The following is an 18164-nucleotide window of genomic DNA, read 5'->3' as shown; positions in this document are numbered from 1 at the left end:
CTTGACCTTGTCCTTAGGGAGAGGAGCCCGCCTCCCCGCCGGGGTGCACCCCGGGACCCGGAGCCGCTGCCCCGCCGGGCACCGAGCGAGGGCCGGTGGGGCCGGGACCGCTCCCCCCGCGGGCAGGTGGAGACCGCCCGGGGGGAAGCGCCGGGCGGGAGGCCGCCCACCGAGCTCCCCGGTGCTAAAACCTTTTTTTTTTTTTTTTTCCTTTCATTTCCAACACCACCACCCCCCCCTCCCTTTTTCTTTTTTTTTTTTTTTCTCCCTAGGCCTCAGCAGCGCTCCTCCTAAAAGCACCCAGACTGTTATGGCTGTGGCGGGGCAGTGCCGTGCCCGAGCTGCACGGCGAGGGGAACGACACAAGGAGCCGCGCTGCTCCGGGGCCGGGGCCGGGGTTTGCGGGCCGGGGCCGGGGCCCCGGGGCCGGGCGAGGGGCGGGTGCGAGCGGCTGCAGGCCTTCCTGCCCGGCCGCGCTGCAACTCCGCCGCGCCTCCTTAAATCTCTGCCGTTAAAATGTGGGCGGGTGTTTCAACTCAAAAAGCGCTCAAATTTTTTTTCTTTTCAAAAAAAGCTGATGAGGTTAAAAAAAAAAAAAAAAAAAAGAGCGGGGGGGGGGGGGTGGATGGAGGGGGGGGGGGGGAGAGAGAAACCGGCTTCGTGTCGGTAGGAAACAGAAGTAGCGATTGTTTGTGCTTAAAAAAGGGGGAGCGCAAAGTCGCGGGCGGAGGCAGCGACCGCGGACCGGCAAGTGCAGCTTGATTTCGCGAAGTTGAAAGAGGAGGCGAGCGGCGGCTGTCACTGCGCGCCGGGAGATCTGCCGAGCACGGCCGGGCCGGGGCAGCGGCGGACACCGGGGCAGCGGCGGGCACCGGGGCAGCCGCCGCCCCCGCCCGGAGCTCGCCCTCCGCTCCGCGGCCGGGGCGAGAGGCGCGGCCGTCGCCGGGGAGCGGCGGCGGGGCCGCGGCGGGCGGCGGGGCCGGGCCCGCTCCGCGGCTCCTCCGCGCCTTGAGCGCGGGCGGCGGTACGCGGCGGCTGCCCCCCCCCGCCGCCGCCCCGGTTCCCGCTGCAGCCCCCCCTCCTCTCCCCGGCCGCCGCCGCCAGGCCCGCGGACCCGCCGCCGCCGCCCTCCTCCTGGATGCTCCGGAGCCGCCGGCGGGCGGGATCGCGCCCGGCCGCTGCGCGGAGGCTGCGCGGGGCGGCGGGAGCGAAGCCGCTGCGGGGAGCGAGAGCGCCGAGGGAGCGAACCCGGCGGGCGGGCGGGCGGGCGGGCAGCCGCCGCCACCGCCACCGCGGCCGGCCCTCCGCGGGCGCGGCTCGTCCTTCTCGTCCCTGCTCGGCCCGGACTAGAGGCGGCGGTGTGGGATGAAAGGGGGGATCCCGAGCGGGACTTGGACGGACACTGCTACGGAAGACTTTTCCTCGGAGCTGCTGCTGCTGCTGCTAAGTCTCCGATCCCGACTGTGAACAGGGTGGGTTGTCTTCTCCTTCAAAGATCTCGGGTCTGAGTGAGTCTCCGGTGTACGTGTATATATACGTTACCTCTAACATATATAATATGTCGCGTAGCTATTAGTCTACCCCCCACCCCCCCCCGAAAGTGGCCAAAGTCTTTAATAGGAGTTGCTCTATATGTGGAAGCGAAGAAATCTTCTTTCAAGTGGAGCTGCAGTTTTGCTGAATAATCACGTGTGAGTTAGGGGCGGGCTCTTGGCAAGGAGGTTTTTTACGAGTATTTACTACAAGGTCTACTCCAGAAGATTAACCATCCCAATCCTTCTGTCAGTCTCCGATGCCATGCCTGGTTAAAAAAAAAAAAAAAAAAAAATCTCATCTTTTTTCCGATCGTCAGTCACCCTAAAGAATGGCCGAGCCTTCTGGGAACGAGCTGGCGTCCGCGGCTGCCAAGGGGGACCTAGTGCAACTTACTAATTTGTTGCAAAAGAATGTAAACGTCAATGCACAAAATGGATTTGGGAGGACTGCGCTGCAGGTTGGTATCCAGAGAGGGAGAAAATATTTCATCACTGGTACCTACGTGACCCGGGTTTCCAAAAAAGACAACGTTTTGAACAGGCTGGTGGATGAAATTCGAGTGGTTTTTCAAACTCGTTGGATGCCATATTTTATAACTTTAGTGGCTCCAACTCCCTAAAATGACGTACTTGAAATAAAACTGGTCAAAACCATTATTTCAGTCGGGGATCACCCTCAATGTCAGACGGGCTACGAGTTTGCTAATATTTTGTAACTTCGTGGGGAGGAGGCAAGGAATGAAAGAGCTGAGATGAAAAGAAATCAGCTTAGGTGAGCAGGATTTCATAGCAGGTCTGTAAACACAAACGTGCTGTTCGCTGAAGCTTAGGATTTATCTTTTTCTCCTCTCCTTTTTTTCTTTTTTTTTTCTTTTTTTTTCCCTGCGATATGCTTTCCAAGCGTGACTTGTCTCGCTTCTGGGTTTCGGCTGTAGACGGTACTTTTCCTTTACGCGCTGTTTGGGAGGAATGACCTTTCTCGTTGGGAAGCATGCTGCTCAGAACCGAGGACCTTCGATGTACATTAAGAGGGAGCCCTACGAGTCAGGGTTCCAGCTGAACCACTTGCTTTTCCATTCAGAATTCAGGCTGACAAATTTTGCTTTTTGAGATCGGCTAGCAGGGCACCGGTTCCAGCTATTTCCTTTCTGATCGTATAGGGTGCTATGTCCTAATTTTTTAAGTGTGTGGCTGTGCAGGCAGGAGTTGGAACTCGTCCAACTGCTAACTATTGGAGCTGATGAAAGATTTTGCTTTTCATAATATCAGATAATGATGGCGAAGAGGCTAGAATACCTACCGAATAGTGAAAGAAGTGATTTAGAAATCCGGAGGGGGGGGGAAAGTGTGGTGATTTGTACTTAAGGTATAAGTAATGAAACATGGAAGTGGAGCTATAGGTCTTTTTAATTTCCCACATTAGAAAAATCGTTTGTTAGCTCCTCTCCCCCCCTCCCCCGAAACCACGACAGTAATTTCTGAAATTGGGTTTTCAAAGAGCATAGAGCTTGCGAATGTACTCGAGATATTTACAGCTTTTTGGCTTCGCATCAAAATGTAAGGGCTGGAAAAGAAGTACCTCTTGCTAAAAAAGCAGGAGTGACCCCTTTTTGACAAATTCGCTGGAGCTGGAGGTCTGTGAGCTCCTCTCTGTCCTGTTAGCACCTAAATAGGGCATCGCATGGCAGTGCAGGCACTTGCAGCAACTTTTGAGAGAGTGAAAGGATTTAAATTAAAAACTTACACAAAGTAACTTCTTTAAGAAAGCAGGAAACATTTAGCTCGCTGGTTTATCCTCCGGTCGAGGGCTGAAAACCGATTTGTCCTACAGTAATGTATTTTATTTTTCTGTCTAGAAGCAGCTAACTGTCCGTATCCTGAATTAAGGCATATTTTACACAATGACATAGCATCCAGCTATATTAAACACGCATCCGTGTCCTAACAATACTTCTGATCGCTGCCTAATGGTAACTGAGTTAATGAACCACAACAAAAATCAAAACAGGAGAATCTGTCGACTTATTTTCAATATGTATCATCCCGAAATGTGCTGTGGGTGCATGACCACGCTCGAAAGAGCTCTCTGTCAGTGCACTCTCCACAACTGAGATAATCTCTCCATAATCTCTCCCTCAATTAAAACGGAGAGGAGGCTCCTATATTAATAGCAATGAATTTATATTTTTCTTCAGCATTTATGTTTAATTAAGCAGCTGCTCAGCTCGTCTTGCTCTGTACTTTTTGTTTCTGATGAAGTGTACCTATGCAGGCCTCAAATACATGTCCTGCCCTTGTGCTCTTCGTCAGACTTATTCAATTAAGGCTTTCTCCTTCTCTGCCTCCCTCCCCCCGAGTGAAACTTTGCAAAAGAAAGGGCATTTGCTGCACAGTTGTAGCCCACGTCCCAATAGCATCACCTTTTATATGATTTTTCTCCCCCGCCCCCCCGCATCTCTAACTGAAGCCTTCAGTCCCCTAGCCTGAGCACAGAAAACTCCCACTTAAACCAAATACATGCTCTGAATTCACAAATAATACAGCCGGGGCTCTCAAAAAGAGATCAAAATGTCCAGATTTTACTAAAGAAAGAGAGATCACAATGCTCTTGTTTTCTTTTACATCGCTTCCATCTCTGGTCAGAAGTGAAAGAAATGGCACATGAGGAGCTGGAAGCCTTGAGGCACAGAGAAATCCCTTTCCCTGAATCCCAGCCTGTCTTATCTGCACTTTTGCTCTTGTCTGTAGATATAATACACTGGGCTGCTTTACAGTCCAAACGCTGTGCTAATTATATTTATTTTAGCTTGCTTTTCTTAAAAAGCCTAATATGTATTTTCACCAGGAGAGGTTTTCAGCAAATCCCTTGTAGAAATTGTACATTATGCTAAATGCAATGCACTGTAATGCTCGTTTATGCAGATAATTTTTTTTAGCAAGATTTTCAAATCAATGTGTGGATGTTTCTAAGGAAATAAAAAAGGTTGGGGTTTTTTGGGGTTGGTTTTTTTTTTTTTTTCCCCCGAAGCTGACACTTACAGTGAGACTAATTGCAAGGACAGGAAAATATTGCCTATAGGCTGGAGATTACACATTAGCGTGTTCATTTTTGAAAGTCTTTGTGCAAACAAAAATTGAGGAATTTGGGGGAAATCGGTGCAAGCTGTTAAGTCCCAAATAAGAGACATTTGCGTTCTAATTGTGATAGTTTTATGACGCAATCGAGAAAATTGAAAGAAGTTTTTTTTTCCTGAGAGAAACAGTCACAAAATCCAATTATTGTTGTTGTTTTTTTTTTTAAAAAGGGATGTTTTTAACGACAGAATATAGCCACAGTTTACTTATAGTGAAATTATGAAAGTATAATACAATACACTGGTTTTAGAAGAAAGCTTCTGGAACTTGGAAACATTCCTTTTGACTTCTCCTTTTTGGGTGACATAATGAAACACAAATATTGGGGAGAAAAAATTCTGCTGGCATTTATTTTTCTTAGCAGACAGAGCTATGGTACAGTGCAAGTATTTGTTTTATGATAATGCACAGACAATGTAAACACCTGAGAGCTTATAGAAACACGTTCTACTTTTGCTGTTGCTGAGGTAAAATATCTGTTCCTCAGAGACCCTATATCTGATGTTTAACGAGCTTAAACAGTAATGCAGGGGTGTCTCAATACTTAGGCAAATAAAACCGAACCAGGCTTAATTTTCGTATGTTAAGAAACTGAGATAACCCACGTTAAAAAAAAAAAAAGGAAAGAAGAGAGTTATTACATCCCCATTCTGCACCACCTATTTCAGCCACGAATCTCTGGGGCAGAGGGCTCTTACCACCGAGATGATAAGAGCCCTCCCAATTTCACCGGGTTTAGTAAAAACCACCCACCACAGAGGGACTTCTGGGGCGGGTGCAGTGGGGCTCTCCCCCCCACGTGAAGTGGGGTTTGAGCCGTGCAGAAGGACCCCCCCACCCCGCCCCCCGACCGCCACTCAACTCTTCCTCTTCCTCCCCAGGTGATGAAGCTCGGGGACCCCAAAATCGCCAGGCGTTTGCTCCTCAGCGGGGCCGACCCCAACCTGAAAGACAGTACTGGCTTCGCCGTCATCCACGACGTGGCCAGAGAGGGGTTTGCGGACACTTTGCAGGCTCTGCTGGAGTTCCAGGCCGACGTCAACCTGGAGGACGCCGAGGGCAACCTGCCCTTGCACTTGGCGGCCCAAGAGGGGCACGCGCCGGTGGTGGAGGCCCTGCTGGCGCGCGCCGACTGCAAGGTGGGCCACCGCAACAAGCGGGGGGCGACCGCCTACGACCTGGCCAAGCTCTACAAGAGGTCCGCCGTGGTGAAGCTCTTGGAGGACAGCCGCTGCTGCCCGGCACCCATGGATTGAAGCCCGGCTCCGACGTGCTCTCCTCTGGACGTTAAGGCTTTCGGCCGCCGCCTTTTTTGCTTTTTTTTCCTCTTTTTTTTTCTTTTTTTTTTTTTTTTTTCTAATAACGTTTGTTGCAACCTTACTTCTATTTTATTTTTTCTTTTTGAACAGCTGGTAGTTTAAGCCTAGAGGTGGGTTTTTAGATAATGGCAACGGTCTAAACCCACGCTCCCAGCAACTTCTTACACCTGCCAGTTACAAAATATTCACAGACCCAGCCGCCTGTCTGTCGGTCGCTCATACCTACTTTTCCAGTATCACGTTTTACAACTTATTTTAGGTCTTTCGTATTAAGTCATTAACACAAGAGCTACATATGCACATGCTTAATGTCGCCGGACCCTTTTTAAGCAGAGCTTAAAGTCGAAGGGTGCTTGGCCTGAGGACAGGGGATGGCGCTTGGGGGCTTTGGGAAATAGCTGCGTTTTGACACTAACAAGAGCTTGTAGAAGTAGGTCGCTTACTTTCCGAATGTAGATGACACTCTCCCCCTCTGTGTATTTAAACTTTCACCAAGCCGGTTTTGAATTTAGTTACCAGAAACAGTGTAAGTGGTGTTTTCGTGATTGCCAGAGGTTTTAAACAGCTCAGTTTGGTAGTTCGTGTTTACTGGGCGCTGAACGAGGCGTTTTTTCTAGTTTCAAAACAAGCAGCAGAGAACCCTTGTCAGAGGCAAGAGGACACGAAGGCAGCAACACAACGAGTTTTCTGGTTGCTTCGGATGCTGAGTGCAGTTTAGATGCTCTTTACCAAATTTTTGCTTTCCACCGACTACTCTCTTTTGCCTGGAAATAAACTCTTTTAACGATAGATGCGTCTCACAAAACAGGAATATTTGAATACGGTGACATTTAGGAAGCAGCACGTTTGATAGTCGGGAAGTTATGTTATTGCTTGCACGTAAAACACAATTTAACCAGTGCAAATTTTCCATTGCAATACAGCCGCGAGTGTTCATCAGACTCGAACTCCTTTACCTCTCCAGCTACAACAGGAGCTAACGACACTCAGCACCACATGGGAAAAAGCTTCTTAATGAAGCTTTTAACATTTGTACAGGATCTAGTTGTTGGACGGATGGGCAGTGTAAAGTGCTTTACTTTGAATAGTCTCAATTTTAATTGCGCAAAAGAGAAGGTTTGAAATCAATGCAGAATGAGTAGTACTGAAAACAGCACGTAAAAGAGGAGGGGTATACGTTAGTTTAGATTTTAACTCTTCCAAAAAATATATATATTTTAGCCCCACAAAATCAGTTGCTACCGTTTTCAAGTAAAAAGTAATTTGCTGAAACTGCCTGTCACATTTACTATACGCTCTGTCACACTGCTGTGTTTTCTGATTAAAAACCTCTGTGAAATATGAAGTTTTGCGCCCTTTTGTTATCACTTTCTGTTCACAAGGGATCTAGAGATCATTAACCCAAGCAGCAGCGCGGCACACAGGATGCGTGACTGGGGAAACAACCCGCAAAATTCCCGGTATAAAGAGCACTAAACCCAGCTGAAATATTCAAACCGAGCAACGTAATCCGCAGGTCCCCGAGGTGAAGTGACCCAGAGCACTCCCTGTTGCTCCCCGTCTCCCTTCCCGCATGTCCTGGAGGATGCTCCAAGCTTTTTCCTTCTCCACAACCAGTGCCCTGCTCTCCTCTTATAAAGCAGAAATCCGCGCTACCACCAGGATTTCTCCCATTCGCTGCTACAGCAGAGGTAAACACCGACAGGTAATATTCATCTTTCTCCCTTATTTTTCACCTGTGCCGCTAAAAAAACCCTCATCCCAGACCCGTTTCAAGCTCCACCGGCATTTAACTTACGCTGAGACGAAGTTTAGTTAGCGGCTTAAGAAAACAACTGCTTTTCCGAGAAAAAATGCCCCGCGTAGTCAGAAATACCGGCTTTCATGGCATGCCAGGAGTTCACGATTAAAGCCGGGACGTGTCACACCACGGTCGTGCCTGTAACGTGAGCGGCTGAGTCTCGGGCGATGTTAAGTCTGGTTTAAAGGTAGTTTTGATTTGGTTTTATTGCTGCGTTTTCTCTCTAAGCCCCTCCAGTTATGGTACACAATATTCTAAATGGAAGTTCCTAGTTAGATACTTTGAAAGCCAAAATTACTCTCTGATGCCCCAGGAACTTAATAGTTACTACAAAAAGCCTCTGGGAAACCAAAGAAATAAATCAGCTGGTGAGTACGTGCACCTTACAGGGTTTGTAGGTGATAAAACTGCCGGGGCTGAGCTGGGGCTCAGCTTTCCTGCAGAAGGTCTTACATTTACTCAGCGAGGAGAAAGGAATATAAAGCAAGTCTCATTAATAGGGCAGCTTTATACCGAAAAAGGATTCTAATATCGGATGTGGTTTCAGAAATTACTTTTGTGATTTTTTTCCCACCCCGGTAGTCTGGCAACATCAAAAAGTCCAGTTTTACGAATTCGCATAGTTGTGAAAATGTCGACAGCGATATGGACCCAGAGACGCAAAACTGCAGCCTGTGAGATGGAACGAAATATTTTTGAGAGCTTTTATTGAGACACAGACCAACTGAAAAGCGAGTCTCCCAGGCAGGAGCAGAGATTGCCCTGCAGCAGCCCAGGAGCAGGCAGTAAACAAAGCAGTACCGAGATGAGATGCAGAAATAGAAACAAACGCAGCAAGCACAGAAACCTGTGAAGAAATAGAGCCTAAAATGTGGCTGTACCAGGATTCCTGCTGACCGGGCTACGCGAGAGCACAGCTGTGGGGAAAGAGCCCTCTCCCCCATTTCGGTTACACGGATGAGCAAAGCTGTTACACTTGACCTTTGTTTCTAAATCATCCTCGGAAACAACGGCGGGGGCTGTTGAATTCCTTTTGAAAAGGGGCAGATCCTAAAGGGATCCTACAGGGAACGAACAGAGCTTCATCTGTGGCAGCAGCACCCGGGAGAGGGTGAAAACAGCCGCTTTGGGAATGCTGGGGGGGGGAGAGGTGCAGGGCTAATGCAGGCAGGGAAAGCTGGCCGGGCACTTATACAGGGGAGCATAAATTATAAGGTATTTGAAGGTGACTTCAGCTCAGTCGCCGGTGCAATACATGCCGGCACGCTGAAGTACATGAAAAGACTTGCCTTCCAGTTTTCCGTGTGGGGAGAGGAATGAAATCAGTGCTTTCTTCCGGGGGGGGGGATAAGAAATGAGCTTCGTAGGAAACGCCGTTGCCTTGTTCCCGCGAAGAAAGGGTTAAAACAGTAGAAACCCAGCACTTTTTAGCTTTTAAAAGAAAGAGAAGGGTCTCCTCCACGAATGTACCTGGCAATTCACCGGGCAGCCAGAAGCAACCGTACATTATTATCAGCTTAACCACAGCGCTGAAATTCCCTCGAAAAAAGCGAGGGGAGGAAAGCTTCTGCGTTCATTTGCGAGGAGACTGTTATACTGTGCATGGCGGGGGGGGGGGGGAGGGAAAAAAAAAAAAGGGGGAGAAAGAAGGAAAGAGAGAAAGAAAGCAAGATTTCTCACCGAGCCTCAGAAAAGGCTGCCCCACAAGCAAGCACTCAAAATGTCGGTGCTCCCGGAGGGCTCTGCCGGGATCCCCGGGGAGGGGGCGGCCGGGGCCGGCAGGTCGGGCGGCCCCCGGGGAGCGCGGCCGGGAGCGGGGCCGGCGGGCGGGGAGGGGGGGGGCGGCCGGCTCCGAAACCGTTAGGTTGTCTTCTACGGTTCCTCTCCCCTTTCTCTTCCTGTCCAAATATTTTTAAATTTACGCGCCTTAAATAACAGTCTGATTTTATTTATTTAGTTTCCTCCGCGGGCTCTGCCGCCGTTTCAGCCTCGCCCCCCCCCGTCGCCGCCGCCAGGGGCCCCGGGGGCGGCCGCCGGCCCCGCTCCGCTCCGCTCGGCCCCGCTCCGCTCGGCCCCGCTCCCACCGCTCCCTCCGCTCCCTCCGCTCCGCTCCGCGCCCGCCCGCGGCTCCGCGGTCTCGGCGGGCTCCCCCGCCGCCTCCCTCCTCGCCTCCGCCGCCGCATTTCTCCGCGACTTGCGCTGCGCCCTTTTTTTCTTTTTCCCCCTTTTCTTCTTCTTTTTCTTCTCTTTTTTCCCTCCCTTTTCCTCCTTCCCTCTCCCCGCAGCCGAGACTGGAGCCTCCTCAGCGTAACCCCGATGCCTTCGCAGCCCCTCAGCCGCAGTGAGTAGAGAAAAGGGACCCACATCTTTGCCGGGGGGGGATGTTTCTGACACATATTTGTGGCCGCTGCCCGGGCTGCGGCGGACGGGGCTCTTCCCCCCCCCCCCTTGCCCAGATTTCAGGGATGCAGAAGCATCTTTTCCCAGTGCAGCCCACGCAGAAGACAAAAAGAAGCAGGTTGTCTCCAGGTTTCCTTAAAAAAAAAAAAAGGGAAGCAAGGTGTATCTCCCAGCCAGAGATTTTCATGACCTTTTGTTGCATTTGAAAATGACAGACAAGCGAAAGCGGGGGGGGGGGGGGGGGGGATCCACGTTTCTTGGTTTCTGTGTCACAGAGGCGAGGAAATGATCTTCGGATGTAAACTACATGGCACATTTCTGGTAGCCAGATGTGGCAAGTCTTGCTCTGCAGACCCAAATTACAGAGTCCCACTCGAAAAAAAAATTAACTTCTGCCACAGCACTGAGTGGTAAGATGGCTTCTTGCATTTTGAAGAAGCACTAAGCACAACTCACCAGGGACATTTTACAGAGCTAAAGGTTGCTGCTTGTCATTTTGTACTATTTCCCAGACCGTTTGAATTACCTTTCGGCACGGCATCGGTTATAATTGTGTGCAGTTCATCTTAAGGAACTACAAGGAAAAGAACTCTCCTGTGTTGGATACTTCAGAATAACCTTGACCTTTCATTAGTGCTTATCCTAAAACATCGGTCATACAGGGAAAGCAGGGAATTGGGCAAGGCACCTGCAAAGGCATAAAGGAAATGCCTCTATTTTTAAGCCAGCGTTAAAATGGCTTCTGAATCCCACAAAACAAGGGACACGGAGGGGCTCGAAGGCAAAACCTGGAGCTCGCTGGCAAAATTCAGTTTGACACACACAGGACCCGAGTTAATTTCCTCAGCCCAAGATGCATTTTCTGCCGTTAGTCCAATCAGCACTGCTGAAACTCAAACTGCCAAAAAGGGTAAATTCCCTCTGAAAGAAACTGAATCAGCCAAAAGTATAATCAGCTTTTCAGGGAAGTACAAGACCACTGAAGCATGTTTCCAGTTGCATTTCTTTGTTCCTCTGTAACTGCTTTCTGATATTTGTAGAAGTAATTAGGAGAGCCGCTGGTATTTATGAGTATTTTAAATAAAAAAGCTTCCCTCTGTGTAGGAAGCATGAAACGTTTGGCTTCGCAGTGCAGCCACTGAAAGGTTAAAGTCAGTTCGCAGCTCCTGGTGAAAGTTTTCCTTCAGCAGATAGTGCCTATCAGGATGGTCTGTCTTTCTCCTGCTACACCCCGAGAGCACGGGGCAGCATTTGTATGGCCACACAGCCCTCTTCACTCCTCAATATCAAGATTATTATCAACACAATGATATTTGAATGAACACTTTCATACACGGAGCTAAGGAATGTCTAAAGGAAAAGATACTCACACAGCACAAACCACAATAAAATGCGATGCCCTGTAGGAACACGGAGTATTCAAAAGCTTTTCAGGGTTTGACCCTAATGAAACACAAGACCAATCCTGGGCACACATCGCATTTATATGCAGAGGATACTGCAGGCCGGAATAAGGGCTTCTGCTAAGGTTAATTGTAATTTTCTGGTGAGGGAGGAGCGCATGTTTAGGCCTTAAGTTATTAACATCTATTCTGATGGAAATAGGGACATTTGGTTACACTTTGCCAAATCAAAAAGAGTGCTTTCTGCTGCAGATATGTTACCCCCGAGGTGAAGTACCACCATTTGAGTATCTGCACTTCTAAATCAGGCATGCCAGGATGGGAGCGTATTGATTGGTCACGAACTTTTGCTTATATTTAGTAACGCTGGGGAACAGGCAGAGAAGATTTTCAGTCCACACCAGCTAGAACACCAGCAGGCCTGGAAACCGAGCTGTTAATTGCAAATACTTCCTACAGAACGCATTTTTTTTCAATTTTCTGAAAGGAGAAGTACACCCTGCTACAAAAAGCAGCTTTCTATCTGGACATACCATAGCTCTTGAGGGTGTGACTGCAGGTATACAAACAAAGCTGTATTTAATCTCTCTAAAGGCATTTTATAGAGAACATCTGAGAAAGAGAAAAGTGTATTTTTCCATGAGCCCTGTAACTTTTAATAACATCACCTCCTTGCACCAACATATAGGCTCTAAATAGTGTGATATCTGTGGATTTTCAGATGTAATTTGTTTTAGCTCCTGTAAAATAAGGGCTGCAGACAAAAAGCTGTGCTACACCACGATATATTCACAGCATTCGCAATCCAGAACTGTATGCATATATTGGAGCGAACAACGATTTCCTTCCTGTACGAGCATTTTAATTTAAAGAAACATTGTTTTGTGTAAAGAAGGTAGTAGATAATTAACTGTATTCATTTAATCTAATTATAGGCCTCTGAGGCAAAAAGCTGACACTTTTCATTGTGGTATATTCAGAGAAGTTAATTGAAAAAACATTGCAGCCACAAGGCATAACATGCCCATCGTATATTTGATACTAATTATTTCTCAAAAATGGGATGAATCTGATGCTCGCTAGAGATAAGGATTACTGTTACTCACTCGAGTAAGGCAAAGTCTGGGGAAGCTCGTTATGCAATGCTGCAGTGCACTGCAATCTCTCTGCAATTCCAGACCTAACCACAGACAACTTAATTTGCCAAATTGCAAGATGGTTTTGTAATGTACACAAGTATCTATTACAAATTAAGAAAAGATTGAATGCATTTTTAGCTAGGACGTAGGTCAGAATTTGAACAGACATCTCCTTCAAGAAGCAATAGGTCAATGTATCAACTCTTAGCTCTGTTTAATCTTTAGGAGGAACCAAGCAGTAAGAGCAGCCTTACCCCTAGGAGTTGTTATTAGGAGTGTTAATTTGTGCTTTTAAGCTATCAGTCTGACAAATGGATAAATAGGCGGCAAATCAACACTTGCAGCTCCCAGGTATATAAAAATAAATGTGTGTCAGACCATTTGCAGTTTCAGAGTAATTTTTCCTATCACCTGATACATACCAACAACTCAATCTTCTGACAGCAGTGCTACTTTCATTCTCAAAAGGAAAGTAAAGCAGCTCAGCTCTGCAAAGCTTGCCTTCCAGCTGACAGAGAACATAACAGACCAAACGTGCTGCTTGTGGGGAAGCATTTACCATTTCTGTTAAAGAAATTCCAGCCTGCAGGCTGAATCATCACGCCAGAGGCAAATACCACCGTTTCCCCCTGCTTTATCACTGGGAGAGTGTCAGCCTGGTCTCTCTGCAGCTCTGTCAGTGCCATGGGGCAGGACACGTCCCTCTCCACCTCCAGCTGCGTCCTGCTGGAGTCGCCTCCATTTCTGCTCTGCCCCTGGGCGCAGAGGCCACCCAGTGCCCCCAGCCCTCTCCACCTCTCACCTCCCGCATCTCCGGGTGGTGTTGTTCCTAGCCGGTGGGAGCAAAAAAATTGCAAAGGCAGCGCTGCTCATCCCTGTGATGAAGCGTGCCTAATTAGCGTGGTGATGGTGCAAGCCCTCTTAGATGACAAACGCCTGCAGTGAAAGCCCACCGAGCTAAGCGCAGGGCCTTGCTTTGCTCTGCCAGCGAGAGGCATTGCTGGCAGCCCTACCTATAATTTTAAAATTACTTAAAATATTTTCAAATGTATTGTGCAGAAATATTTTTTTACTGTGGTTAAAAAAGCAGCATATCGCATCTCAGGCACTTCAAATGTTTGTTAATAAAGTCAGAGGAAGCCTGAAAAGTAAACAGATAGTGACGTGCGGTCACCTTAACTCTGGAGCTCTGGCTCAAGAGATCCAGAATATTCGATAAAGGAGCTCTCTAACAGGAAAAAAAATGTGGCTGTAGATGCTAGCTGTGCCGGATTCCTATTCCTATACCATTACAGATAAATCACAATTTGCATTGATGTCTGAGTCAAAAAAATCAGCCTATTCTTAGAGTTCGGTCTGCATTCACACTCCTTCTCTCCCTTGATGCTCTTAACTAACCTTCCTTCTGCCTGGCTCCTGCCTTCTCTCTCTCCTCTGTGCTGTTTTCAGGTAACTCCCAGCTGTTGCTCTTCCACATTTGGTTTATCCATCCCCCCATTCCCTGACTCCTGCCTTCTTGCACTCTTCACACTCTATTTTCATCTCCTAGTTTCCTTTCCCTCATCTGCAGATCCACCCTCTCATTTTTTGTTAATTATTTCCCCTGGCATCTTATCTTTATCTCCATTATGCTTATCAACCTCCCTGCCTAATATATCATATCCTTTCCCCATTGCCTAGCAGAATCTCATTATGTATATATGTATAACCTTTTTTTTTCCTAGTCCAGTGGAAGAACTGCTTCCACAACTGATTTCTGCCCATGATGTCCTAGTTGTCCCAGGAGAATTCTTAGCGCTGGTCAGTAGTAGTTGTCTCCCTGGCATCTACCGCCTTCACCTCCTCCTTCTGCCTCTCACTTTCTGCTCCCTCCCATGCTTCGTGGCTACAGGCCTCTCCCAAACTCTTTCATCTTCGTGACCCATCCTCCTTTTCTCACTGCCTCGGCAGCAACAGAAGAAAGGGAGATGATGCACATAAGAGGGGTACCCGGATCTCACGGACAGTAATCTCTTAGGAGTACAGGAGGAGAAATTGCAGAGAAACGCTGCTCGGTCCCCACTGCCTCAGGCAAAGAGCGTACTTGGTAGCTCTGCAAAAAAACTGCATGTGGTGCCTGCACGCCATACAGCAGCCGAATGCAGAACGGGCTCCGTCAGCACAGGCTGATCTTTGGAAAATTTAGCTGCCAAAAACTAACAATTCTTAACCGATCACGTGCAAACTGAGATTTTTATGGAGTCTTACAACTTTGTTACATTTGGATGCACATCTGTGAAACCACAGCAACGGTGCTGCCAAATTCCAAGTTGCTGTTCAAAAGGTACATGGATGAAACTAGACCAGTGATGGTGTTCCATTTCAAATTCCTTCTGTAGAGAAATGGGGATACTGACACTTCTGAATGAAGCAACCGGATTATTATTTTTTAATATGGGCAAAATATTTTTTTAACCTTGTTCTTGAAAATGACTACGGTGGTTTAGCTGGAAACTGCCAAAAATTAAACCTGGGGCAGATCTTTGGCTTGGAAAATACCAGCCCAAACAGTTACGAGCAACCGAAAACAAGATGTTATTATGAAGCACTGGACAAGATTGAGCAGAGCAGTTCCATGACTTTGGCCTAGTGTGGAAGATTTTTAAGTGACCTGTAATGAATTTCTTAATAACAACCTTGTTGAAATAAGCAGAATTCAGGCAGATTTCACATTTTTGGGTGAAGACATTTCCTCTGAAAATAAAGGTTATGATCCAGAGTGCTCTGATGTGAAGAGGGAGAGGGAAGAGTGCGCTGGGAGTGAGACTGGGAGCACTGGGACTGAGGGCTGGCGCAGTTGCTTTGGCAACAAAAACAACTTGAAAGATCTACAGAAGTGCAGAAATAAATGATCAAAAAGCATTCTATGGAGATGAAACTTTCTGGAGACAGCAGAGGGAACGGGGGGAAAGGAATTGCTTCTGGTGGGGGAACGTCAAAGCGACAGAAAGGGAAGTCCAAATATTTTGTTAGCTCTGGGGTTCTTAAATACCCTGGCTCTGCTCCACACATACCGATGGATTAAGCCCACGGGGTAAAGCAGGTACCCTCATCCCCACACCCTCGTCAGTGCAGCTCACCCTCACAGCCCCCAGGGAAAGCATAATCTAGCAGCCCCCAGAGGGGCTCCACAGCTCCTAGAGTTGACTCTTTGCCTTCATCCACCCATCTGAAAACTAAGGCAGCTCGGGAGCTGCTCTTTATGTTGAAACCTCCCTTTGATGGCAACGGCAATGTGTGTCAGAGCAGCAGGTTGCGCAGCTGAGGGTATTACCTGTTTCAGTCATCTGACTTAAATGCTCCGCTGCCTTCCTGCTAGAGATTTCAAGAGTAGGTTCACGGCAAGGGTTGCAGCAATCACCACTGAATGCTATTTTGCATTTAAAATTGTCATTCATTTCATTTCTCTGCTATGGATGGAAGTGAGGGAGTCATAGAACTCCTTTCTAATATACAATGAACTGCCTGTTAATTTGCAACTACATTCAGTATTTTTTTGTCTATAAAATTAATACTTTTAAATTCTTGTAGCAGATCTAATGGATTGTCTGTCACTTGGCTGTACGTTTGCCTAAAAGATATGTTCTAGCTTGAAAAGAAATTAATTCAGGAAGTCCTGTGGCCTTTGTTTTGCAGGAAGTCAGACGAGGTGAAAATGGTGGTCCCTCTGGCCATTTCATCTCTAGCAGTCTCTGTTTGTCTAGGATTTTAACAGCAAAATTACACTAATGCTGTAAACTTTCTGTGCAGTTAAAATATCCTGACATATCTTGCATAGCCCCTGTTTGAAGAAGTTTGGTTGCATTTCAGCAAAATGCTTTATGTTAATGATCATGATTATATGAATTATGGTCAAAATGGTGACCTGTGATAACCCTGCATGGAGAACAGTATGAAATTAAAGCTACTTTAATAAAAAAAATAAATATATAAATCTGTCTTCATAAACACAAAGTTGAAAATTCTTGCTAGGTGCTGTCGCTTGGCATACAAGTTCTTCTGCTCTTCTTAAAAGTGCATGTGTTTAACATGTTTAGATTTCTTTTCAGGTTTAATATTAAGCCTGAGTTGGCAGTGCTTCGTTCTGGGACCACTGCAACATTTACATAACGTACCTTACTCTTAATGGTGTTTTATGCTCAGCACCTTCTTCCATTTGATACAGTTTCACTTTTTTTTTTTTTTTTTAAGCAGGAAAAATGAGGTTTAAGGATAGCAGAAAAATTGGCCTGACAACATGATCTAATGAACCACAAAGCAGCCTTCAAAGAGAAAAAGTAGCAGGAAGTTCTTTCATACCAGGTATTAAAAATAGACTGCACCAAGTCCTGGAATGCACACAGCAGTTATGTAACGATTTTTCAGTGACATGCATTAGGAAATATTCTCAGTAAATGTTTTTCCTTCCTAACACCCAGTTTACTTCTCTGAAGTTTGGAAATTCTTCATATGGATGCCTCTAAGAAGTCTAAAATTATAATGTTCATTTGAATAACCTATCAATTAGCAAGCCACATAATGACACCATCTAATGGTACAATTGAAGTATTTGAATTTAATATACCATTTTCATAATGGTACAATATGAAATACACCATGGAATCAAATTTTTTCCCCCCACAAGTTAGACGATCCACTTCTGACAATGTAATAATTTTGCACTGGAGGCACAAAAAGAGAGAAATCAGTTTGGGTACGTATCTTAAATAATGAGAATACTAGCTATCTTGGAGCACTGAGAAGTCTTTCAAATATTTCAAAAAGGCTTACTTGTTATTAGGTGCCTTTTATAAGTGGGAGGCATCTGTGGAGGGCTGAGAGGAGCCAAAAGAGCTATATCTAGCTTCTACCATACTGAGGAAACTAGATGGTAAATTATTTTGAAGAACATCTTCCTCAGACTTTGACGCAGAGATTGAGGAGCTTTCCCAGAGGTCTAGGCTCTGGATCTTTGCAGTATAATTTGAGAAGGTAATAAAGGAGATGGAAAATAATTAAAGTCTAACTTTTGGATTTTCACAGTCCTATTGTTTTCTTGGACTACTTAAAGTTCAGAACAAATCTGCAACATCCTCTGCCTATAGCAAGAGTACCATACAAGGAGGGCAACATTTCTTTCTGGTCTGCCCAAAACTTTGTCTGCTTTTTCTAGCTTGTCTATTAAAAGACACAAGCCCTACCACAACCTTTAGACTTCCATGGCCACCATGAACTTATCACTAACATTATTAATTTCAATGTATACTTCAAAGACAGCAAAATCACCTAATGTGAAGGCTCACTCATGTCTCCCGCCATGGTTAGTGCCTAACTAACACACAGTGTCAGTATTTCCTAGGTTGCCATGTTATCAAGATGTACCCAGAAGCACAATTTGGGACAGTTTTCATCAC

The 18164-nt window shown here is 46.7% G+C and overlaps 1 protein-coding gene and 2 long non-coding RNA genes across 3 annotated transcripts in view; all 3 read left to right on the top strand.

The window, feature by feature from the left end:
* The first annotated feature begins 629 nt into the window (after positions 1 to 629).
* CDKN2C (cyclin dependent kinase inhibitor 2C) lies at positions 630 to 7334 on the top strand. The gene is made up of 3 exons (XM_069788768.1): positions 630 to 1472; positions 1853 to 1993; positions 5552 to 7334. Exons 2-3 carry the CDS (start codon positions 1865 to 1867, stop codon positions 5924 to 5926), a joined length of 504 nt encoding a protein of 167 aa, XP_069644869.1. The 5' UTR covers positions 630 to 1472; positions 1853 to 1864; the 3' UTR covers positions 5927 to 7334.
* On the top strand, positions 2011 to 5299 carry LOC138686363 (uncharacterized). Its single transcript, XR_011325706.1, has 2 exons — positions 2011 to 2307; positions 2437 to 5299. It is a non-coding gene; the product is annotated as an uncharacterized lncRNA (long non-coding RNA).
* A 2552-nt stretch (positions 7335 to 9886) lies between the features above and the next one.
* The window catches only part of LOC138686359 (uncharacterized), a 28056-nt gene continuing 19778 nt past the window's right edge, over positions 9887 to 18164 (top strand). Inside the window, exon 1 of the long non-coding RNA XR_011325699.1 lies at positions 9887 to 10131. This is a non-coding gene — a long non-coding RNA (uncharacterized lncRNA). The remainder of the gene's footprint in view (positions 10132 to 18164) is intronic.

The sequence above is a fragment of the Haliaeetus albicilla genome, chromosome 8 (assembly GCF_947461875.1).
Source record: "Haliaeetus albicilla chromosome 8, bHalAlb1.1, whole genome shotgun sequence".
NCBI classification, from domain to species: domain Eukaryota; kingdom Metazoa; phylum Chordata; class Aves; order Accipitriformes; family Accipitridae; genus Haliaeetus; species Haliaeetus albicilla.
The sequence above is the reverse complement of the archived record's forward strand: the minus strand, read 5'-3'. Positions and strand labels throughout refer to the sequence as shown.

Coding starts and splice junctions, on each gene's coding strand:
- CDKN2C (XM_069788768.1), top strand. CDS start 1,865: ATGGCCGAGCCTTCTGGGAACGAGCTGGCGTCCGCGGCTGCCAAGGGG. Junction 1,994..5,551: donor TTGGGAGGACTGCGCTGCAG/GTTGGTATCCAG, acceptor CTTCCTCCCCAG/GTGATGAAGCTCGGGGACCC.